The following is a 23,848-nucleotide window of genomic DNA, read 5'->3' as shown; positions in this document are numbered from 1 at the left end:
TTGGGCTGACTCTGCCCTCGAGGTACCTCCTGGGCACTCAGTGCCTGCTCACTGGCTTCCTCTGCCAACTGCTGGGCCTGGGCTGCCTGCGCCCGCTGCTGCCTGGTCCGGCGGCTGAGCTCCTCCATCCGTGCTCGGAAGCCACCCAGCTGCTCCATCATGCCGGTCACCAGTCTTTCCGCTGGCCCCAGCACCTGCTGAACCTTTGTGGAAAAAGAGACCCGGAGTTTGGGGTGGGTCTCATAGGCAGTGACCTTCATTCTTCTCTCCTCCAACTCATCAGGCCGCAAAAACTCTCTACAACCAGGACATCACTATCACCACCATCCCAATCCTCTATCTGCCCCCTGGCATCCAGGCCTCTCCCCCTTCTCCAGCTCAGCTGACCACCTCCCCGCCCACTCCTGCAGCAGCTCAGAGCCCACCTTGGCTTCCGCACCGGACACGAGAGCAGAAAACCAAAGGCTCGAAGCCAGGCCCAAGGCTCATAGGCTCCCTTCTTTAGGGCCCCAGATCAGTTTCCACCCAGGTCACTTCCTGGCATCCTCTATGCCTTGTGCCTGAGTCTGAATGTTCATTCCCACAAGTGGGGGAAGGAAGCCGTAATGCCTACCTCAGCAACCCTGTCTTGGATAAGCTGAAGGGAGCGGCGGGTGCCTTGCATGGTGTCCCGGGCCTCCTGCAGTGCCAGCGTGCCCTGTCGCAGGTTCCCCAGCACGTCCTCCACCTGGCCCTCCACTGTGTGGGCTCGGCTCCTGGGGCCAGGGGAATGGAAGGGGGGGGTGGAATGGGTGCGCAGTGAATGAAGAGATGTGGGTCCAACTCACTCCCCAGGCCAGAGAATATCCTTTCCAGCCAAGATAAGAAGCCGAGTATTAACTCAGTAGCTTTTCCATCCCAGGACCCCACCAAGCAGGTTGCCTGAGGCAGCCTTTGGGGACGGTTTCCAATAAGGAAGACGGGGCCGTGCCGAGTAAAGTTTAAGCTGGATGCTGTGTATCACTTCACCATCCCCCCGCCACAGTAAGCGCCTCCTCCTGTCTCCCAGCCCTCCGCACCCCTCTGACTTGCAGACGTTCCTTTCTTGCTTCCAGCAACAGAGTTGGGGGGCAAAACCACAGCCCGATCCTGGGAGAAGTTCAGGGCCCAGGGCCACACCTGGCCTGCTCAGCCTCAGCCTGGAGCCTGCGAGCCCGAGCAATGTCCTGCTTGGTCTGAGAAAGCACCAGCTCCACGTTGGGGAGCCTGGCTGCGATGGCCTGGATCTCATTCATCTTCTGCAGGACGGTGGCAGAGTCTGTGGGCAGCCACAGGGCCAGCACGGCCTCACTGACCTCCTGGATGGTGGCTGTGTCGGTGTCGGGGTCTGGAAGACAAACCATCCATCGGAATGGGGGAGCTCAGCCACCTCCCCGAAGATCAGAGGCCTCTCCAGGCTGAGCAGCCCCCGTGGGCAGCACCTCCATGCCACCTCTGCCCAGGCTGCCCAAGGAGCTGCCGCTCCCTCCCAGGCACACTCAGGCGCCCTGCTCTGAGAATTTCCGGGCTCGCTGCCGCGGGAGGATGGCTGCCCGCACAGCTGTGGCAACTAAGTGGCACCACAGGAAGCTGCAGGCTGGGGAGGAGGAGGTGGTACCAGGCAGCTGGTACTGAACAATGCCTGGAGCACAGATATAATCAGCCCTAAAGTGGGGAGACCAGCCAGGAACTGCAACTGCTTCCTTGGCAATAAGACCCCTTCCACGTGCCCCTCCTCTGGGGCAGAGTGCTCGCTTTTGCAAAGGCAGATCAAGATTACCTGGGCTTTGCTCACGTGTCACCTTCTGAGAGAGGCCAGCCCAGGCCATCCAATCTAGGATCGCAACCTCCACCCTCTGCCAACACTCCTTATCCTCCTTCTCAGCTTTATCTTTCTCCCTAACATTTATCACCACCCACGTGCTGAACACTTAACTCATTTATTGGGTTTTCTGTCATATCCTCACTAGGATGTAAACAACGTGAGGACAGGGACTGGCTTTCATCCACAGCTATAGCCCAGCCCTTAGCACAGTGCGTGGCACTTGGAGGCACTCTGCTTGTACATTGAATGAATGATTGAGGGGCTCCAGTCTCAGGCCTCCTCTTTATTATTCAAGCAAACTGGGACAAGTCAACTGGCTTCGTTGAGCTCAGTTTCCTGATCTGTGAAATGGGAATCACGATGCCCAAACTCAAGGGATGATATGACACAATCAATTTAGCAGGAATTTCACAATCCAACTCTGGGTCAGAGAGTAAGGTCAGAAGTACAGAGATGGCATCTCCTCCCCATGGTCACTTTTGCAGATTCCACTGGTACTGACATGGTAGGGAAGGGGACACTCGCCCACCCAGATAGTTTGCCCTGGGACTTAACTCCTCTGGGGCCCACCCAGCCTTACTCTGCAATCAAAGATTTCCTCACCAGCTGGCTACACAGGTCCTAGACCCAGTCCCCTCCCCATGCCAGGTGGAAGGACATTCCTGGAAGGTGGAAACCATGCCTCTTTATTGCTATGTCCTTTGGGGGCCAGAGCAGCACACCGCAGGAGCGCAAGGCATAATTGCGGCTGAGTTGAATGAAGTGGGCTTTTCCCTAATTACAAGCTTTCACAAGGACCTCCCCATAGAGACCACCAACCTCTCACCTAACCCAGAGTCCTACTCTCAACACGGCTTGTATGTGCCTTCCCTAGAAAGCCTCTTACGGCAAGCACACCCTCACCTAGCGCCTGCCCTTCCTTTGTTCTGCTTCACTTCAGCTGCACCCGTGGGCTTGGTCTGAGTTACACTCAGTGGTGGGCTCAGCAAACATTCACTGTTCTGAGCAGCAGGATGTGGGGAGCTGAGACTGCAAGTCAGATTGGACTTGGTCCTTGCCCTCATGGAGCTTGAAATCTAGTGCGACAAGGAAGCACAACCCTGAGTGACGGGGGTAAGCTCAGGGTGCTAGGACGGCTGTTACAGGGGCACCTAACCCAGTCTGACAGGTCCAGGAAAGCTTCCTGGAGAATGAGATACCCAGGGGATCCTTAGAGGGTGTGTAGGAATTAGCCAGGTCGGGAGGGGTGGGGCAGGGCAGGGGAGACAATGCAGGGAGAGGACAAACATTAGCGAAGGCAAAGAAGCAAGATGGGTGGTGGGGTGCTGGGAGGTGGTCCATCTCATAACGCAATAATCTAGAGTGTGGACTCCGGAGTGAGGTGAACCCTACCCGTACTTCCTCCAAGCTGGATGCTTTTAGGCAGGTTTCTTAACCTCCCTGTATCTGGAGTCCTCACAGGCAAAGTGGTAGGCAGTCGGGATTAAATAATGTGAAGCACTTAGAACAGTGCCTGGCACTTAGTAAGAACTCAGTAAACCTGACCTATTATTTTTGTCACTTCCCTTGATGACCTGAGAAAGATGGTGTCTCCTCCCTCCTCCACTGGGCTTCCACTCTCCCGCCCTCTCTGTGACCCTGCGTGCCCACAGCAGCTGGTACCCATGCCTCCTGCAGCAGGATTCCGGACATCAGAATCCACAGCCATGGAGACTGTAAGAATTGTCCCAGGTCCCTCCCAGGGGCCAGGTCTCTCTCAGGCCCTGCTCCTTCTCTCTGCCCCTCATCCTGTCCAAGGACTCAACCTGAGACACAAGCATAACTGAGGGGACAGCAGGGACCCCGCAGCCCGTCCACTCCCTGCCCATTCATTGGAGCCCGGACTGCACCACAAGGACAGGCTTCCTATCCCACCAACCCCTGGCTGGGATTGATGCAGGATGGGGGGCCACCTAGCCTGCCTTAGTCGGCTTCCCTCAGGGAAAGTCTTCCTTATTTGTGAGTCCCATCACCAAACTCTGGCCTGTCTCTGCTTCTCTCCAACCTGCCACCGGCACCCAGGAGGGGGCTCTGGCCTCTTGAAGCAAAGGCACCGCAATAGTAGAAGGAAGAACGGCTGTCATTACACCAGGCCCTCAGCTCATGTTAACTGGGCTCCCAGCCAAGCAAATTCCCTGGCAGGGACCAGAAATTTAATAATATCAGTTCATATTCCTGAGGCATCTTTAATTTTTCAAAACACATTTTACATCAGTTGCTTGACGTCCGGAATAAACTTGTAAAATACTATCATCCCCGTTGGCAGAAGCGAAAGATGAGGCAAAGAGGAAAACAACTTGCCCAAAGTCCCACAGATTTCCTGAGTCCTGTCCAGGGACCTTCCCACTCCCCAGGTGGCAAGGGAGGAGATCGGGTTCATTTATTCATTCAATCAACAGTGGGTGCTTTTCTGGGCCTGGACTTATGCTAAGTGCCAGGGACACAGTGAATAAGACAGACAGCCATCCCTGCCCTCTTGGAGTTTAGAGTCCAGTGGGGAGACAAACATTACACTTGTAGACAGGTGAGCTCAACAACCACAGGCTCGGAGTAGAGTGAAGGTCAGACTCCAGAGGGGAATACGGGGGAGGGGGATGACCAGATGGAGTGGTCAGAAAAGGCCCCTCGAGGGAGATATTTAAACTCAGACCTGGAGGGCAAGAATCAGCGGCCTTAGAGAGAGCATCCCAGGCAGAGGAACAAACAGCAAGAGCCTCCGAGGCTGGCAAGAGCCTGGCCTGTTCAAAGACAGTTTGTGAGCAAAGTGGAGAGGATACAGGCCATACCCAGGAGGTAACAGAGGCCATGGTAAGGAGCTGAGAGTTTATCCCAAGAACCAGGGAAAGCCAGTGAAGGATTTTAGGCATGAGCAGGATGTGACCCCGCTTACACATTTTTCAAAGATGTTTCAGACTGTTCTGCTGAGAATGGGCTATGAGGGAGCAGGAAGGAGGTGGGGGGTCACCTACAGGCCGTGCAGCCATCCAGGTGAGTGACGGGGGCTGGTCCAGGGGCATGGAGACCAGGGAAGGAAGTAGCTGACTGATGAATGGGATGAGGGACAGGGAATGGGGCACTGAGGACAGGCAGAAGTCAAAACATCAGCCCAGGGAAAGGTGAAGGCCAGCTCACCTGAGAGGAAGTCCCGGACCTGCTGGATGAGGAGCCGCGTGCGTGTGACGTCCTCCTCCATCTGGGAGCGGCTGGTGCTCACCTGCATCTCCAGGCGCTGAGCATCCGACTGCACCTGCGAGGTGGCTTCCTCGGCTGCCCTGATCTGCTGACACACACTATGGGTCAGCAGTGGTTAAAGCCCCAGGAGGGCCTCTCAGCAGCCCCCGAGGGTTCTGTAGGCACCTGCTACCCAAGATCTACCTAGGAAACTCTTGTAACTAGCTCGGTTTGGCCCCGGAAGAAATGATGTAGAAACACTGGCCTCGAACTCCATCTCTCACGTGCTGTAGGGCCACGGGAAAGTCACCTGACATCTCTGGGCTTTCGACTCCTGGCTTCAAAATGGGAGCTCTGCCTTGCTCAGGGGCTCTGTCCCCCCTGCCTCCTCCTACATGGGCCCACTCCACCTCAGCCACACCTACCATCTGCCTGGTCTGCTGGAGCTGGGCGTTGAGGCCCCGCAGCTGCTCGGCCACCTGCCCTGCCGTCCGGAAGGCCCCACCTGCCCTGGGGAGAGCACCACTGCAGTGGGAGCCACAGGCCGTGCCGTTGTCTCGGGGACACAGCTCCCCAGGGCATGCTCCCGGGGTGCAAGCCATCTCCCTGGAGCCCCCACAGAGCTGTGGAGAGATGGGGGCATCAGAGGGGGTCCCCAAGCCTCCTCAGTGATCACTCCCCTCCCACACCTGGGAAACAAGCAGCCAGACATCTCCACGGCAACTTGGGCACCAGAAACTTGTTTCCTTGGTAACTGCTGAACACACTATGTGGGGTCAAGGGTCGGGATGGGCGGGGGTGTGGGAGGTCCACGTGGCCCCAGGAGGGAATGTGGAGCAACAGTTGGTGAGTGACAAGCTGGGGCAGGGGGCCTCTGGAAGCGGGGCTCCATGACAGGAGTCACCTTGTTGACGGTGGGGGTCAGATCAGGCAAGGAAGCCATCTCCAGCCTCAGGGCCGCGAGCTGGGGGCCACCGGCTCCTCCTCCTCCTCCCAGCTTCTGCTCCAGCCTCTCCGCCTCTCTCCGGCTGTCCCTGAGCTGGAACAGCCAGCGGGAGCTGTCCGCGACCTGCTGAGCAGCCTGGGACGACCGCTGGTGGGCCGCGGTCAGCATCCGGAAGACTCCTGTGGGAAGAAGAGAGGGCACCAAGCTGGCCCTGGACCCGGAGGCCTGGAGACGGAGATGAAGCCTGGCCCGGCGTGGCGTCTGTGAACCCCTCCTCACCTGAAGGGTCGGCACTGCTTATTTTTTCAAACCGCTCCCTCTTGCTCTGATACATAACGAGGAGGCGATTGAAGCTTCTGTCCAGATTCTCCAGGTCTCCCGGGAGGGACAAGGTCTCCTCCTCGAGGGGCAGATCCACCTGCAGGCCCTGGAGAGTCTGCCTGAAGTGGGAGAGAAGCTTCCACTAAAATACAGCAGGGGGGCTTCCACCCCAGAGCCAGCCATCCCCTCGGAGAAATCACTACCGAGTCAGGAAAAAGAGAGGCCGTCAGCAAAAGCCACAGAAGGGAGCCTCCACAGGCTGGAGAGGATCCTGCCGGGCAAAAGCTAGCACAACCTCCCTCCACCCCTATGCAGGCAGATCCATAAACATCTCTCCCTCCTTGGCGTGTGTGACCCTAACAGTCCCAGCTTTCCTCCACCTCCCCACGTCGGCTTCCACGAGGAGGATCCCCTGAGCCCCTCCTCCTCCTCCGCTGCCTACGGGCTGACATCAGCCACCACCTGTACCCCAGGCTCCCGAGCCTCTCTTCTGCAGCCCACACTTCCCCACGGAGCTCCCGTAGCTGCTGCCCACTGGTGGTCTCCACCTGAAGAGGGTCACCTGCCCTGACCCACCGCGGCTGAGCTTTCAGACATTCCTCCCTCCCAGGCCCTTTGCAGCTCCACCCACCACCATTTCCTCCACCAGCCTCCCATTCTCCGTGGCCGGGCTTTGCTCAGCACGGACCGTCCTTCCGCAAAGCCCCTCCAGGCCTGCACACCCAGCCCACCAACTGCCTGCGGACTCCCTACGCAGTTCTGAGACCGAGGTCAATGGCACACCTAGGTGGCTCAGGCCCTCACAGTCAGCAAGTGCTCAGGGAAACAAACTCCTACAAACTTCAGAACGAAACCTCACTGAGAAGGCACCTCTGCTAGTAGGAGGGGACTGTGGGTGGGACTGCTCCCGTTCCAAAGGCAAACGCAAGTTATTTTTAGAGCCCTGCCTCTCGGATGCCCTCCACAAGGTTGACTAATGCAGAGCTGACTCTCCCACGGGCGGCACCGGGCACTTGAGAGAACTCAGGACTTGGGCTCGTGCCTGTGCTCCCGGTCCCCCGCTCTGCCCCTCGGTGGCCACGTGACTCCATCACGCCACCTATCTGCGCCTGTTTCCCCATCTGCAAGACGCAAGGAATAACCCCGCCAACCTCCCAGGGCTGTTGTGACAGTGAAAAGAGAGGGGCCTGTGAGAAGCCTTGGTAGACGGTAAAGGGCTGTAACCGATGTAAGGAAGGACCAGTGCGCCCCCATGTGGACGCACGTGGAGTTGTTTTTCTGCCACGTGGCTCGGCAGGGAGGGGGAATGACCTGATGGAGACGATGGCATTGGCCACCTGGGCCACCTCCTGCTCCGTGACCGAGGCGCCGCCGAGGATGGCTTGGATCTGCTCCAGCTTGTTCTTTGTGTCCAGCATCCGGGATGCCAGGCCGCGGTCCTCCAGGCCCGGCCCGGGCCACAGGCTGGTGGTGGCATTGCGGAGGCTGCTGAGGCGGAGGGCCCGCTCCCGGAGGCCAGCGTCGTAGGTCTGGAAGCAGGGGTGGCAGGCCACACACACCGGGTAGCGGTCACAGTAGGCTCGCTGGCACTGGTCGCAGCGTGGCCCGGTCGAGCCAGGGCGGCAGAGACAGCGGCCCGAGGCCTTGTCGCAGCCTGGTCCCTCCGTTCCCCGGAAGTCACAGTCACAGGCTAAGGCGGGAGAAATGATGGTCAGAGGCAGGGGGGGCAGGAAGATCAGGTGTTTGGTGGGGAAAGCCCAAAGAAGAGGTCTGACCTCAGGGTATTTCACACTTAGAATAAGACTGTCAAGGCCAGAATGAAATCATGGTAATGACAGCAAGCCCTTACGTAGCACCTCCAACGTGCCAGGCACTGTTCTGAGCCTCTCACTCACCAGGCACACGCCTACGCTTCTGACCCTCACCACACACTCTGTGGCAGAGTTAACACGCTTGTTTTCCCATCCTCACAGATGAAGCCTCTGAGGCAATGTGCCCCTTCCCCAGATGAGGAAACTGAGGCCTGAAGAGGTGAGCAACTCGTCCCGAGGTCACAGAGCTGAGAACAGACTCAGGTCTGCGTGCCCTTGTCACTACTCGTCAAACTGACCCCCCTCAGGACTCACTTTCTCCATCTATGAAGAGGGAGATGAGGACGTTTCCTGCAGATGGCTTCTGGGAAATGGTTTCTCAGGGAAGTGGGAAGCAAAGCAGCCCTCCTGTCATGCGCACATGGGGACACGGGGACGGCCTGGTGTCAGCCCTGGGCAGCGGTGGGGAGCGAGCGCTCCTATGGGTTGCCAGGGGCCCCCCCAACCCCGTGCACCAGTACGGGATGCCCTCCCACACCACAGACCCACGTGTCCCCACCACGAGCCCACCCGAGCACACAACCCCCCCATGCCCTCCGCGTCCCCACTCAGTGAGCACACCTCGGCATCCCATAGCTGCATCTCCGTAGGTTCTGTCAGGACACTGGCGGACGGCTGCAGTGCTGCAGGTCAGGCCACCAAACCCTTCCTGACAGGGGCACTGCCCTGTGAACTGTGCGGGGAGAGACCGGTCAGGGAGCCGAACTCCCTAGTGCACCCCAAAGCAAGGGCTCCCACGAGGACACAAGCTCTGAGGTCAAAGCCCGGGACGGCCCTGCAGAAGGTGTGCGAATGTGGCATTGCCAAAGGCTGAGAGCCACGGACGGAGGGACATTTGGCAGCCTCCCCAGGGGAAGGCGGACAGAAGCAGCCCAGTCTGACTTTAGAAAGACCCAGAAGGGCAGTGCGGAGGGGAGACAGAGGCCGGTGGGCGGGAGCCCTCCCTTGCTGAGGGGCCCATGGGCCACCCCGCCATGTACCTGGTGGCACTGGGGGCTGAGGGAGTTGTGCAGGTCGCAGGCACATGGCTCGCAGCCCCGGCCACTGGCCAGCTTCCAGTGGTAGCGAGCGCACTGGTCACATTTGGGGCCCACCACGTGGGGCAGACACAGGCAGCGTCCACTCTCCTCATCACACGGCATGTCCCGCCGGGTACCCAGGACGCTGCAGTCACAGCCTGCAAGGGAGGGAGGGCTGCTGAGCCTGGGGGCCGGGCCACCCAAATCTTACCCCCAGAGGATGTGCGTCAGGGAGGGGCACAGCCTGGGAAAAGAACGAGGCGGGGCCGTTCCCTCCAGATAACCTGGCTGACTCATAAGGCCACCACACTTTCCCACCAGTGCCCGCACCTGGCTGCTGGGCCACCTGCCTGCCCTCCTTCGGGAGGGCTCTGTCCCAGCCTCCACCTCAGGCCTGTGCTGTCACCTGCTGGAAGCCAGTGGCAAAGCAGCCGGCACGCAGCTCAGTGAGCAGGACCAGTCACAGACCTGGTGGCCCCAGGCCGCCTGCCCCACGCCACGGCAGGCTGGGCCCCCTACTCACGGTGGCAGCCCTGCGGGTTGGCATAGGTGAGTCCTGTAAATCCCGGCTTGCACAGGTCACAGCGTTCCCCCTGCACTTGCTCCTTGCACACACACTGCCCGGTCACTGGGTCACAGGGCGCTCCTGGCACTGCCCCATCTGGATCACACTCGCAGGCTGAGAGACAAAGGCAGCCACGGCAGGAGGGACAAAGAAGAAAAGCAGAGAGCACATTCTAGAAGCCAGGCTTCCTGGTTCAAATCCTTGTTCCACCACTTCCTGGCTTACAACCTTACCACCTTAGTTGAGTTATTTAATCCCTCTGTGCCTCAGCTTTCTCATCTATAAAATGGGGGTAATTATACAACACTCATAGGCTTCTTACGAGGAATCAATGAGTAAGTGTAAAGCAGGTGGAACAGTGCTTGGCACATGTTAAGTACTATAAAAGTTTTGGTTGGCATTATTGACTGAACAGCTACCCTGTGGCCAGCACGGAGCTGGGCACTCTTGCCTCTCACCTTATGTAATCCTCACGATAACCCTGAGAGGTGAGGATGCTTATCCCTATTGCACAGATGAGGAAACTGAGGCTCAGAGGTGTTCAAAGAACATACGCAAGGTCACACAGCAAGCGAGTGCTGGAAACAGAAGTCAAACTCAAGACTTTCTCACTCTTTCCATAAATAGATAATATCAACAGGAAGTGAACCAACTTTCTCCCACCCCAAAACCCAAGCCCCTTTCATGGCTTTCAAAATGAAGACTCTTCCTTCACCTAGAAAGTCTTACCTCCTGGGTCACTCCTGGGTGACTTACATGTTCATTTAATAAACATTCCTGGAGCATCAATTATTTGTCTGTGGTTTTGCTAGGGCCCAAGGATACAAGAATAACCCCTGCCATGGAGGGGTCCTGAATGTTGGAGGAAGCACAAAAATAAAGAGCAAACCACACTGACTTGCTTAGAAGGGCACAGCTAAGTTGAAAACAATTGCCCACAAGTCCTGACACACAACCAAGTCTTCACGCTTCCTGTGTGTCCTTAGGGACATGTGCTCTGTTGAGCCCAGAACAGATGGGGATTAACAGACAGATGATGGCTTGGCTCCCTGGAGCCCCTACTCACGGAGGCAGGTCTCCTGAATGGGAGCACCAGGACGCCGGTTCCGGAAATAGTGCAGCTGACACCGCTCACAGTTCTTGCCCTCAGTGTGGTGCTGGCAGTTGTCACACACACCTCCATGTGCCCCCTGGCTGGCGGCAAACACGGCTGGGTCGAAGTGACATGTCTCTGAGTGTCCGTTGCAGTCACACCCTGAAAAAGGAGATTACTAGGGCTGACATTTGACCAGCATCGTTGCCATGTACAAAGCACGTTCCACACTAACTCACTGGCATCCCCAGCAACTCTGCAAGATGCTCAGGTCTGGGAAACAGGGAAACTGAGGCCCAGGGAGGCTTTTGTAATTTATTTCAGGTTATATAGCCAGTAAGAAAGGAAAATAGAGAACTCAGGCCTCTTGACTCCCAGCGTGGGGACTAACCCAAGAATAATACCCATGTTGAGCCAAAGAGAGAGCCCTTTGAATGGTCCCATGCCAACCCTCCCCCACTGCCACCTGCTGGGTCTCCTGCTGGGTCACTGCCCTTCTCTGGGCTGGGATCTTTGTTGCCCTCATTTATGCAGGGAAGGGCCCTGCCTCCAGGAATCTAATTCCATGGATTTCTACTCTGGATGCACATCTGAAGTAGAAAGAATGACAACAGGGAACCACGTATGTCCTACACTGGATAGGCCAGAAGTAGGAGGACCTGTGGTTAGCACAAAAGGCACGTGGCATCAGAAGCATGGACCAAATCGTGGTCCCTCCAGGCCTGGCTGAGGAGAAGGGCCAGGAGCTGTGGGAAGATGCGACTCAAATACTTTCTCAAATACCCTCTCCTTCCCCAAAGAGCAAGGAGAGCTTAAATTACAGAATGCAATTAGGTTTAGATTTAAATAATAAAGACTAGATTCTCCTTGTGTCCCTGATGGGCCAGCACCCCACCCAGCTGCTGCAGGGGAGGTGGGTGATCCCAGGCTCATACTTTGGCATTCATGGGGGTCCTGGTCATCTGCGGGTTTCCAGGGCCTGTTGTTGTAGAAGGGTGCACAGCGTTCACAGTTGGAGCCGGCGGTGTTGTGCTGGCAGACGCAGACCTCATGGACCTAGGAGAAGGGTCATAGGACACCATGAATAATTATCACAGGAGCGTCCCAGAGATGGACTTGCCCTCTCCGCTCTGTCCCCAGGGTCCAGCTCAGACCCCAGCTCCTCCAGCCTTCACTCAGCTCCTATGACACTCCCAGATGCCGGCTTGTGTGGTGTGTGGGTGTGTGTGTGTGTGTGCATGCACACACCTGCACTGCTCCTCCAGTTAGGTTCTTAAAAGCTCAGCCCTTGCATTTGGCCATCCCCATGCTGCCCAGTCCAAAGCACCACCTGTAAAGTGCTTAGACAGCCTTGTTGGTAAACTGTGGTTCTAGAAGCTTGTGGGCCCTCTGGAGATTTATATTCCAACAATCTATGACTGCAGTTGTTTGGCTAATGAGACTGCAATGATGAATTGTTACTAGACTCATTAAGGTATAAAAATAGAATAGCAATTGTGTGCTAACTGTTTTCCATATTAAGCTCACCACCCTCAGGCTGGCATCTAGGACTTGTTGTGTTTGCTCCATCCTCATCCCCTACTCACTCCTAACAGCAGGGCTGAGCTGAACTAGTGGCTCCCAGGACAAGCCCTACTTTTCCCCACCTTTTGGCCTGTACTGATGTTTTTCTTCCTGACTAGAAGTCCCCTCACTCTCTATTCACCAGCAAAATCCTGCCAGCTAGACTGGCATGTCCTTCACCAGGCTTGCCTTGTCCCTCTAATTCCATGGATTTCAACTCTGCACGCACTTCAGAATTATCTGGGGAGCTTTTAAAAAAATACCAATGCCCAGGCCCAATTCAATCCAATCTCAGGGACGAGGCCCAGGCATCGGTACTTTAGAAAGTGGTGATTCCATTGTGCAGCCAGATTTGAGAACCACCGGGGCTGGGCAGGCCGTTGCCCTCCTCTACATCCTCATATTCCAGCAATCCTGCTCAGCCTGTGTTCTGGTCTTTTGTTTATGGACCCTAATGGATGACACATCTCTGGCACTGGTCTCCCTCTGCCTTCCTCTGTAGCCTGGGGCAAGCGCTGGCCCAGAAGTGGAAAGGATAAAGCTGCCCAATGCTCATGTCACCTGTATTTCCCTCAAGGGTCACTTTACATGATTTCATCGTGCGCCTCTATCACTGGGGCAAATATCATGGTCCCATCTGTTAATAGAAGAACCGAAACCCCAGAGAAGTGAAATGACAACTCCCTCTGCTTCTTGGTCCTAGGCTCTCTCTCCTCTACTAATGGTTCTCAAGCTTGGTTTCACAGCGAAATCCCCTGGGTTTCTTGTTAAGCTGGAGTTTCTCTCTTCCATGCCTGACGCATCCGACTCAACTGCTCTGGGGTGGACTTAGCATCTGTGTTAGACTCTGTTCTCTCACCTTGCCCCATATCTCACCTCTACATGGGACTTTACAGTCCCCAAACCAGTGACTCTATGGCAGGATGTTAGAATCACCCGGGGCTTTAAATAACAATAATAAAATCGGAGTGTATGAAGGTGTGGGTCTGGGCAATGTTTTTTAGCTCCCCAGGAAATTACAATGTGTAGCCAGTGCTGAAAATCAATGCCTTAAGCTCCCCCACCAACACCCATGCTTATACTTCTACTTATATGTATGCTTATACTTACATATACTTCTATGTTACTGAATAAAAATCATCTCAAACCATAAAGCAGGTCCAAAGAAGTGCTGCAAAATCTGACTTTTGAAATGACAATAATTTAGACTCATTTTCACCATTGCTAAAATATTAAGTACTCGAGTCTTAAATTTAGTGCCCTCCCTCCTTTATAGGAGCCCCAGAGACGTCAGTCTGCCCGGGTCTTGCCCCTCCCCTCTCCTTTCCCCCTCCCTGGGCTGTCACCTGCACAGCGGTGGAGGGGCCGGCAGGGGCTCTGGAATTGGGGGCACAGCGGTCAGCATGGCCGTGACAGAAGCAGCTCCCCTGCAGACGCAGCTGGGAAACAGCATAGTAGGCGCTGGGAGGGTGATAGCCCCTCTGGGGCACAGGGGCCAGCCTGGTGAAGTTGACTCTCAAGTTTGTGATCTCCCCCAGCTCTGAGGGGGACAAACAACAAGGAGGGAGGGGGTAGAGATGGGAAAATAAAGAACAGGAAGTTAGAGGCAAATAGAGACTCCTAGGGCAGGATGATAAGGAAAGGAATTCTGGTCGCACCATTCCATCTTCCTCAAACTTCCCCCAACAGAAAAGACCCATTCCACCCTGGCTTAGGCCTTTTGAGTCTCTGGGGCCACCACAATACCCCTATGGGCTGAGCAGGGCAAGTGTTCAATCCAACCGTGTTGACAGAGGTAGGAAAGACTAGGAAATGTCCATGATCTGGGTTGCAACCATGTTTTGCTCCCCATCCACAGTCCCACAGGCTAGAGGAGTAGCCACACTGACCTTGAATTTTTTGACTTTGAGTTGCTGGGATCCCAGAGGCTAAATCCATAAGGTTAAGTTGGACCTGCAGAGAGAGGGGAAATGGAAGACCTGAGGTAGAGGTGAACTGTGGCCCAAGCCCAGAGGTCCTCCTTTCCATTCAATGCCCTGACCTTCTCATACTAAGGTCTTTCTTACCTGGAGCCTGAGATGACCATGGATGTGAGGTCTGCCAATCACTCTGGGGGAGGGAGATGATCACTGAGCCTTAGATGAGTGTGTGTGTGTGTGTATGTGTGTGTGTGTGTGTGTGTGTGTGTGTGTGTGTGTACAACCTCTCCTCTCCAGTTGAAAATATAGCTATCCCAAGAATTTCCTGATTTCCTTGGGTCAGAAGTTATAGTAAGATATATAATAGACATATGAGGGTTTAGGGGATACTAATTTTCCAAAGACCCAGGATGAGTGAGAGGGTCCAGAGCCAAGGATGCATGGACGTGCTGACCACCACACTCTAGACAACCCCAATTTCAACTATGCTGTTCTTACTTGATAAAAAAAAAAAACACTCATTGGATGTAACTTCAGCTGCATATCCCAGGAAGAGTTTTCACATCAACCTTCCACAAATCAGGGAAAAGTCCCATGTTCTGATGTGTGGTCTGGGGCATGTGGCTAACGTGGATCTAGATACGGCAATAACCAAGGAGGAGTCGTTGCAGGGAAGGAAAGAGACGCACTGCCTACAGGAAAGACAGCGCTCCGAGCAGCTCTGAGGGCTCCCCTGAACCTCAGCCAGAGAAAGGAGACAAAATACAGCCCCCGTGGGTGGGAGCGAGGGGGCAGTGATGAAAGAAATGAAAGGATTTGACCCCAGGTGGGAAGATTCAAGGAGAGAGCAGGGTTGGGTTATGCAATACACTCAGTGTGTTTCTGAAATATCCTTCCTGGGCAGCAAAGAGGATGTGCAGCAAAGACGTGCCCAGAGGGATCATTATTGGGGAGCTCAGGAAAGACAGCAGGGCTCACTGCCTGGGGAAGGGGGTGGTTCTCCTAGATTCTCCAAAGCCTGGTGACCATGTGAGCAATGGGATGGGAGAGACCTCTCCCCGTGCCTACATTTTCAGGGTCCCCTCTGCCTACCTTGGCCCCATCCAGGCGCCTGTTAGGCCTCTGGGGCAGAGGCTGGCACCGAGCATCCTGCCAGCTCTGAGGCTGGCCCTGGCGGACCCGGGGGAAGGCAGACGTGCAGTCGGCAGCTAGGTATTGGTACACCTGCCAGGTCTTGCCGAAGTCCGAGGAGCGCTCGATCAGCATGCCAGCAGGCATGGGCCCCTGCAGAGACACACACAGGGTTGGGGCCTGAGTGACCCCGCAGTGGGGACGCAACCACAGAAAGAGGCTCTTAAAGAGGTGCTGGTGGCCCCTGAGAACCACAGTGAGGAGGGAGAAAGGGGGCTGCATGGGACAAGTGGGCTCAGGGGTACCCGGGTCCAATTCTCCTGACAAACCACTGGCCCCAGCGGGTTTTCCGCAGGGGAGCCGTGGAAAGTGATAGAAGGCAGATCTGCGTTCCAGAAGGCATGATCCCTAGTTCAGCCCACCACCCAGGTGGCCAGGCCAGAAAATTCTCCCACTGCACTTCCCACAGCCAACCATTTTTTAACACCACTAGCTCGCAATTCTGTCCCTCTTTTTCTCGCATGGCCGTGGCCATAGTGCAGGTCCCAGTTGCACTGAGTCTGGGTTCCTGCAACAGCCTGGAACTCAAGCCCAGCCTTTGTCCAGGCTCTCCAAGCCACGCTCCCCACTTCACCTACAGGGTTATCTGATCACGTCCCTCCCTGCATGAGACCCTTCCATGGGTCTGCGTTGGCCTAAAGATAAAATGCGAGCCCCTTAGCATGACATACTGTCATGTCCCTACTTCTTCTCTCAGTGATTTCATCCATTTCTCATGGCTTTAAATGTTGTCTTTATGCTGACAGGTCCCAGCTTGGAACACTTCCTTGGGTTCATAAACCAACCTCTACACAGAGAGAACTTTCTTTCTAAAATGTAAAGTGAGCCATGACTCCCCTCTGCTAAAAACCTTCCAGTGGCTTTCCACTATTTTTTTTTCCCAGCTTTATTGAGATATTATGAACCTATCACATATGTAAGTTTAAGGGATATCAAATGTGATGACTTGATACACATATATATTACAAAATGATTACTGCAATAAGGTTAGCTAATACTTCTATCCGCTTACATAATGACCTTTTTGTGTGTCATTTAACAGCTTTCAGGTGTCTAGTACAGTATTATTAATTATAGTCACCACGCCGTACATTAGATCTGTAGAACTTATTCATCTTATAAACCTGGAAGTTTATATCCTTTGATCAACATCCACCCATTACCCCCACCCTCCAGCCCCTGGCAACCACCAACCTTTTCTCTATGTTGATGAGTTCAGCTTTTTAAGATTGTGTATATAAGTGAAGACATGCAGTATTTGTATTTCTGTCTGTCTCATTTCACTTAGCAGAATGCCCTCAAAGTCCATTCATGTTGACCCAAAAGGCAGGATTTCCTTCTTTTTTCATGGCTGAATATTCCTCTGTGTGTGTGTGTGTGTGTGTGTGACATCTTCTTTATCCATTCATCCACTGATTGACACTTAGGTTGTTTTCATATCTTGGCTATTGTGAATAACATTGCAATGAACACGGGAGTTAAAAATATCTCTTTGAAAAAGTGACTTCATTTCCTTCCAATATATACCTAGAAGTAGGATTGCTGGATCATACGGTAGATTTATTTTTTTAACTTTCTGAGGAAACTTCATACTGTTTTCCATAGTGGCTGCACCAATTTACATTCCCTCTAATGGTGCACAAGTGTTCTCTTTTCTCCACACCCTCACCAACACTTATGTCTTATCTTTTTTCTTTTGGCTGCACCACGGGACTTGCAAGATGTTCCCCAACCAGGGATTGAAACCAGGCCACAGCAGTGAAAGCCCAAAATCCTAACCACTAGGCTACCAGGGAATTCCTTATCTTTTTGATGATGGCTATTCTGACAGGTGTGAAATGACATCTCATTGTGGTTTTGATTTGCATTTCCTTGATGGTTAATGATGTTGAGCATCTGTTCATGTACCTGTTGGCCCTTTGTATGTCTTCTTTGGAGAATTACCTATTCAAGTCCTCTGCCCACTATTTTTTTTTTAAATAGATCTTTACTGGAGTATAATTGCTTCACAATACTGTGTTAGTTTCTGTTGTACACCAAAGTGAATCAGCTATATATATATATATATATTTCCCCATATCCCCTCCCTCTTGAACCTCCCTCCCATCCTCCCTAACCTACCCCTCTAGGTCATCGCAAAGCAGCGAGCTGATCTCCCTGTGCTATGCTGCTGCTTCCCACTAGCTAAATGTTTTACATTCGGTAGCGTATATATGTCGATGCTACTCTCACTTCGCCCCAGCTTCCCCCTCCCACCCCGTGTCCTCAAGTCCATTCTCTATGTCTACATCTTTATTCCTGCCCTGCAACTAGGTTCATCAGTACCATTGTTTTTTTGTTTTTTTTTTAGATTCCATATATATGCGTTAGCATATGGTATTTATTTTTTCTCTTTCTGACTTACTTCACTCTGTATGACAGTCTCTAGGTCCATCCACCTCACTACAAATAACTCAGTTTCATTTCTTTTTATGGCTGAGTAATATTCCATTGTATATATGTGCCACATCTTCTTTATCCATTCATCTGTCGATGGACACTTAGGTTGCTTCCATGTCCTGACTATTGTAAATAGTGCTGCAATGAACATTGTGGTATGTGTCTCTTTTTGAATTATGGTTTTCTCAGGGTATATGCCCAGTAGTGGGATTGCTGGGTCGTGTGGTAGTTCTATTTTTAGTTTTCTAAGGAACCCCCATACTGTTTTCCATAGTGGCTGTATCAATTTACATTCTCACCAACAGTGCAAGAGGGTTCCCTTTTCACCACACCCTTTGCAGCATTTATTGTTTCTAGATTTTTTGATAATGGCCTTTCTGATCAGCATGAGGTGATACCTCATTGTAGCTTTGATTTGCATTTCTCTAATGATTAATGATGTTGAGCATCCTTTCATGTGTTTGTTGGCAATCTTTATATCTTCTTTGGAGAAATGTCTTTTTAGGTCTTCCACCCATTTTTTAATTGGATTGTATTTTTTTTGATATTGAACTCCATGAGCTGTTTATATATTTTGCAGATTAATCCTTTGTCTGTTGTTTCATTTGCAAATATTTTCTCCCATTCTGAGGGTTGTCTTTTTGTCCTGTTTATGGTCTCCTTTGTTGTGCAAAAGCTTTTAAGTTTAATTAAGTCCTATTTATTTATTTTTGTTTTTATTTCCATTACTCTAGGAGGTGGGTCAAAAAAGATCTTGCTGTAGTTTATGTCAGAGTGTTTTTCCTATGTTTTCCTCTAAGAGTTTTATAGTGTCTGGTCTTACATTTAGGTCTTTAATCCATTTGGAGTTTATTTTTGTGTATGGTGTTAGGTAGTGTTCTAATTTCATTCTTTTACATGTAGCTGTCCAGTTTTCCCAGCACCACTTATTGAAGAGGCTGTCTTTTCTCTTTTGTATGTTCTTGCCTCCTTTGTCGTAAATTAGGTGACTATATGTATGTGTGTTTATCTCTGGGCATTCCATCCTATACCATTGATCTATATTTCTGTTTTTGTGCCAGTACCATACTGTCTTGATTACTGTTGCTTTGTGGTATAGTTGGAAGTCGGGGAGCCTGATTCCTCCAACTCCATTTTTCTTTCTCAAGATTGCTTTGGCTATTAGGGGTCTTTTGTGTTTCCAAACAAACTGTAAGATTTTTTGTTCTAATTCTGTGAAAAATGCCATTGGTAGTTTGATGATAGGGATTGCATTGAATCTGTAGATTGCTTTGGGTAGTACAGTCATTTTCACAATATTGATTCTTCCAATCCAAGAACATGGTACCTCTCTCCATCTGTCTGTGTCATCTTTGATTTCTTTCATCAGTGTTTTATAGACTTCTGAGTACAAGTCTTTCATCTCCTTAGGCAGGTTTATTCCTAGGTATTTTATTCCTTTTGTTGCAGTGGTAAATGGGAGTATTTCCTCAACAGATGCAGAAAAAGCTTTTGACAAAATTCAACACCTATTTATGATAAAAACTCTCCAGATAATGGTCATAGAGGGAACCTACCTCAACATAATAAGGGCCATATATGACAAACCCACTGCAAGCATAATACTCAATGGTGACAAGCTGAAAGCATTTCCTCTAAGATCAGGAACAAGACAAGGATGTCCACTCTCACAACTCTTATTCAACATAGTTTTGGAAGTCCTAGCCACCAAAATCAGAGAAGAAAAAGAAATAAAAAGAATGCAAATTGGAAAAGAAGAAGTAAAACTGTCATTGTTTGCAGATGACATGATACTATACGTAGATAATCCTAAAGGTGCCACCAGAAAACTACTAGAACTAATCAATGAATTTGGTAAGGTTGCAGGATACAAAATTTCTGCCCACTATTCTTGAATAAATCTGAACTGCTGACCATGGCTGAAGAGGCCATGCTCTTGGGCCCTGCTCCCTCACCCCGTCTCATGCCACTGTGCACCTCCATCTCCTCAAGCCCTCAGTCACATTCCCTCTTCAGAGCCTTTGTTCACGTTGTTTCTTCTGCTTGGAATGCTCCTCCCCCTCGTGGGTTCCTTCACATCTTTTGTTCTCAGCTTAAATGTCACTTCCTCACAGAGATCTTTTTATACCTATCTAATGTGCATTCTTCTGCCCACACTCTGCCCACCCCACTCCATCATTTCCTATTCCAGGATCTCATTTGTTTCCTTCGTAAATGTCACACAATTTCCAATTATTTATTTGTTGGTTTCCTGCTTTTTATTTTCCACCTACCAGACCAGGGTTTCCCAAACTTGACACTGTTAATATTTGGAGGTGAATAATTCCTTGCCATGGGGTCAGTCCTGGTCATTTTAGGATGCTTAGCAGCAACCCTGGCCTCTTCTCACTAGATGTCAATAGCATACTGACAGTTGTGACAACCAAAAATTTGTCTATGAACTGCCAAATATCCCCTGCTTGAGAAGCACTACAGTAAACCATAGACCCCCTTGTCTATCTGTTTTGTTTTTTTTTTTCTTGGCCATACTGCACGGCTTGCGGGATCTTAGTTCCCCAACCAGGGATTGAACATGTGCCCTCTTCAGTGGTGCAGCGGAAGCACAGAGTCCTAACTACTGGACCACCAGGGAATTCCCCCACCTTGTCTATCTTGTTCATAGTGTACCCCCAGCATCTAGCACATAGTAGGCAGTTAGTACATCTGTTGAATGAATAGATGAATCTTTCACCTACTTTCCTCCCTCCCCATTTACATCTGTAAACTCATCTCTCATCAGTTTGTAACCTTCCACATCCCTACCTCTCACTACCGTATACACATTTGCCCCACCAGACCCTACGTGAATTCATTTGCCCCCTCCCCCAATTATATACCTTCTTGCCTCTTGCCTCCTGGCCTTTGCACTTTGCTGTTCTCTTTGCCTGGAATGAACTTAACCTTCACCTGGATATTACTGGCCTAGGCAGTTTCATCTTCCCCGGGTGTATTCTCTGATCCACTCCCCCAAAGACAGATCAAGCTGGATGTCCCTTTCCTGGGCTCCCCAGCACCTCTTATTACCAACATCAGAGCACACAACCCACTGTCTTGCTACTGGTTCTTTGACTTCCCTACATATACCAAAGCAACTTGAGGATCGTGATCTAGTTCTAGTCATCTTTTTTAACAGCATATAATCAATGTTCAATATGTGTGTAGCAAGAATGGACAAATAAATGAATGGGTGAGTGATGACAAAGCAATGAGACTACCAGTATCCATCCAAATGAATGTTGCCCTTAGAAGTTGTCACTGTTAGAGACTGGGCATTTGTTCAAGTGGCACTAGAATGTCTCAAAATACTTTTGACCTATTCTTGAGGCAAGGTTCTTAGAGCAACTTCCTCAGTCACATAGGATATTAGGAAAAGGAAAAGGAAAAAAAAAAAGACCCGTCAGTAATGAATGAAAATGTTCCCTCCAAAAGGCATACCTCCAAAGGCTAGTCTAAAAGCAGAGTCTGAGAAGTAATAGCACTGAATGAGCAGATTGCTCCAAAAGCACATCTTACACGTGGATGGGCCAGTTCTTGGCTGTTTGTTAAACTCAATTTCATCAGCAAAGTTATTAAAACAGAGTATACCAAGAAAACACAACTGTATAATAAGTGGCCAGGCTTTGTACAATTGGTCTTGGCAGAGCTGAATAAATTAGATGGGCTAAGGGTGGGGGATGCAAAGAGGGAGAGGATATATAAACACTACACAGCCAAGACAGGGAACGTGGAGGCACCACTGTTCTCCCGTAAGTGGTACCTCTGCTGTCACCATGCTACAGGCTCAGGGTAAGTGTCGTCCCAGCCTGGGGAAGGGAGGCCCACCCAGCATGTGGTACCATCACCTCCAGCCTGAGGAGACAAGGACCTTGTGCTCCCCATGAGTCCACGCCCACATAGCCCAGAGTCCCCCTCTCCTAACCACTGCCATGCCCAGGAAGCACACCTTAAAATCCATCATGAGGTCTTGAAGCTGGAATTTCCTGTCTAGGTCCAGCTGCAGAGAGACAGGGCTCACATCTGGAAAGACAAAACGTAGAAACTTTAGAGCAGAGTATTTCTACCTTTCCAGGCTCTAGGAAATCAGAAACTCTCTAACCTTGATTTTCCAATTTCCCTCTCAGAGAGGAGTGGTACCAGTATGTTTCTACTTACTATCACCTATTCAAGATTCTATCTCTTCTTGGCCAAATTTCCTTCCCACCATCACTTGATGCCCCTAAAACCTTAAAGAGTTTCAACTCCTCTGTTCAACACAAATCTGTTCCCAAAGCTCAGTTCCTTCAGCAAGCCCACTGTGACTAAGTAGAATGAAATTAAGGCATTTCTCTCTCTTCTGACCCTTTCATTAACCTCCAATAAATTCTTCTACCTACAGCATCTGAAAGACCTCAAATACAAAGAGAGAAGGTTCTGCTTGTCAACCACCCACATCCCACTACCATAAGAAAGCCCTGGGAACCCCAAAGGGTTCCCGGGCACCCTCCCCATCCTGTGGGAGCCTCCATATGTTTGGGTCCCTGGAGGCTGTGGCAGGTCCTTACCATTCTGTGACTGCCACCAGCGCATGGGGCCCGAGGACGAGACCACATTCTCCACTCGGTGACTGTTGTAATTGTGAGGCAACCTTGAGTCACACTTGCAGCATTTCATCTGCCACTGTGGGACAAGGAGATGCCAGAGACTCAGTGGTGGGACCAGTGAGAATTCCCCCCTTGTATCCTGAGAGCCCAGAACATTCTCTCCATGGAAATGCTACCCTTGGGGATCCATTGATTTCATTAATACACTTGGAAGGATCAACCTCTCAAAACAAGGTTACTGTTCATCTTTTCATTTAAGTCCTTTGGGTCCCCCCCTTAACACATAGCTAAGTAAATAGTAAATAGAGGTTGTGATTGGGAAAGTGGTATGAGGTGGTAGAGAAAAACTAATTTTCGTATGTGACATTGCTCCAAAGAGAAATTTGAAAAGGGTGCTAAGAGCAAAAAGAAGAAAGAAAGAGAAGCTCACATTAATTTAACATCTGCTATGTGCTATGTGTAGGCTAGAGAGTTTTATAGCTCATCTCACTTAATTCTGGCAGCCTGGGGAAAGTCAAGTTTCTAAGGGTTAGGAAGAGGGGACAGGAAAAATGAACAAGGGAATTTGGGGTTCCAGTCCTAGCTCTCCTCTGTAAATTGAGTGGAGATTTAAGTAGAGTCATTCAATCATTCAACAAATATTTATTGAGCACATACTACATGCTGGACCCTGCTCTGGGTTGAGTTATAATAGTGAACAAAACAAAGACCCAGCCATCAGGAAGCCAACATTCTAGTAACGTTAGATGACCTCAAAGGCCTTCCAGCACTGACATCAGGGACTTGAGGATCTTTCCCAGGTTTGGCATCCCCTACCCACAGGAGAGAAGCCTAGGGTCTCCAAACAGATGGATCTCTGTAGGTAGGTGTCCCAAGGCCAAGAAGACATAGGGCAGAGGAAGTCTGCAGTCCTGGGGCTGAAGGTAGAGGCTCTTCCCCATGAAGATCTGGGTCAAAGTGGGCAGCCAAGAAGGAAACAGCCTCACTGGGGAAGTCTCCTCGAAATCTCACCTTCCCTGGCCTGCCCATGCTCTGGAGGGAGACAAGAGACAGAACTGAACCCCATGGGCTCCAGAGCAGGGCAGAGATGACCAAGAAAAAGAACACAACCAGAGAACATGGCCCTTGTTCTTTCAGTTTGTACATATGTGCGCAAATGTGTGTGCACGTGCGCACACGCGCACACCTCACAGAGACACCATGACCTTACCCCAGGTCCCTCATGCAACACACATGAAACCTATTTTCT

At 51.4% G+C, this 23,848-nt stretch overlaps 1 protein-coding gene across 3 annotated transcripts in view; it reads right to left on the bottom strand.

Moving 5' to 3' along the window:
- LAMB3 (laminin subunit beta 3) overlaps positions 1-23,848 on the bottom strand; it is a 67,738-nt gene that overhangs the window by 3,985 nt on the left and 39,905 nt on the right. For all 3 annotated transcript variants that reach the window (XM_036871009.1, XM_036871018.1, XM_036871000.1), the window contains 18 exons: positions 22,561-22,675; positions 21,963-22,036; positions 15,443-15,634; positions 14,321-14,384; positions 13,778-13,971; positions 11,804-11,924; positions 10,842-11,030; positions 9,734-9,889; positions 9,172-9,368; positions 8,753-8,864; positions 7,632-8,010; positions 6,279-6,439; positions 5,958-6,178; positions 5,479-5,676; positions 5,015-5,159; positions 1,159-1,366; positions 614-755; positions 27-203 (listed from right to left, as the gene is read on the bottom strand). In XM_036871009.1, the coding sequence (XP_036726904.1) occupies positions 27-203; positions 614-755; positions 1,159-1,366; positions 5,015-5,159; positions 5,479-5,676; positions 5,958-6,178; positions 6,279-6,439; positions 7,632-8,010; positions 8,753-8,864; positions 9,172-9,368; positions 9,734-9,889; positions 10,842-11,030; positions 11,804-11,924; positions 13,778-13,971; positions 14,321-14,384; positions 15,443-15,634; positions 21,963-22,036; positions 22,561-22,675 (3,045 nt within the window). The remainder of the gene's footprint in view (positions 1-26; positions 204-613; positions 756-1,158; positions 1,367-5,014; positions 5,160-5,478; positions 5,677-5,957; positions 6,179-6,278; positions 6,440-7,631; positions 8,011-8,752; positions 8,865-9,171; positions 9,369-9,733; positions 9,890-10,841; positions 11,031-11,803; positions 11,925-13,777; positions 13,972-14,320; positions 14,385-15,442; positions 15,635-21,962; positions 22,037-22,560; positions 22,676-23,848) is intronic.

This window comes from Balaenoptera musculus, chromosome 1 (genome assembly GCF_009873245.2).
Source record: "Balaenoptera musculus isolate JJ_BM4_2016_0621 chromosome 1, mBalMus1.pri.v3, whole genome shotgun sequence".
Taxonomy (NCBI): domain Eukaryota; kingdom Metazoa; phylum Chordata; class Mammalia; order Artiodactyla; family Balaenopteridae; genus Balaenoptera; species Balaenoptera musculus.
This window is presented reverse-complemented; position numbering and strand designations above follow the sequence as displayed.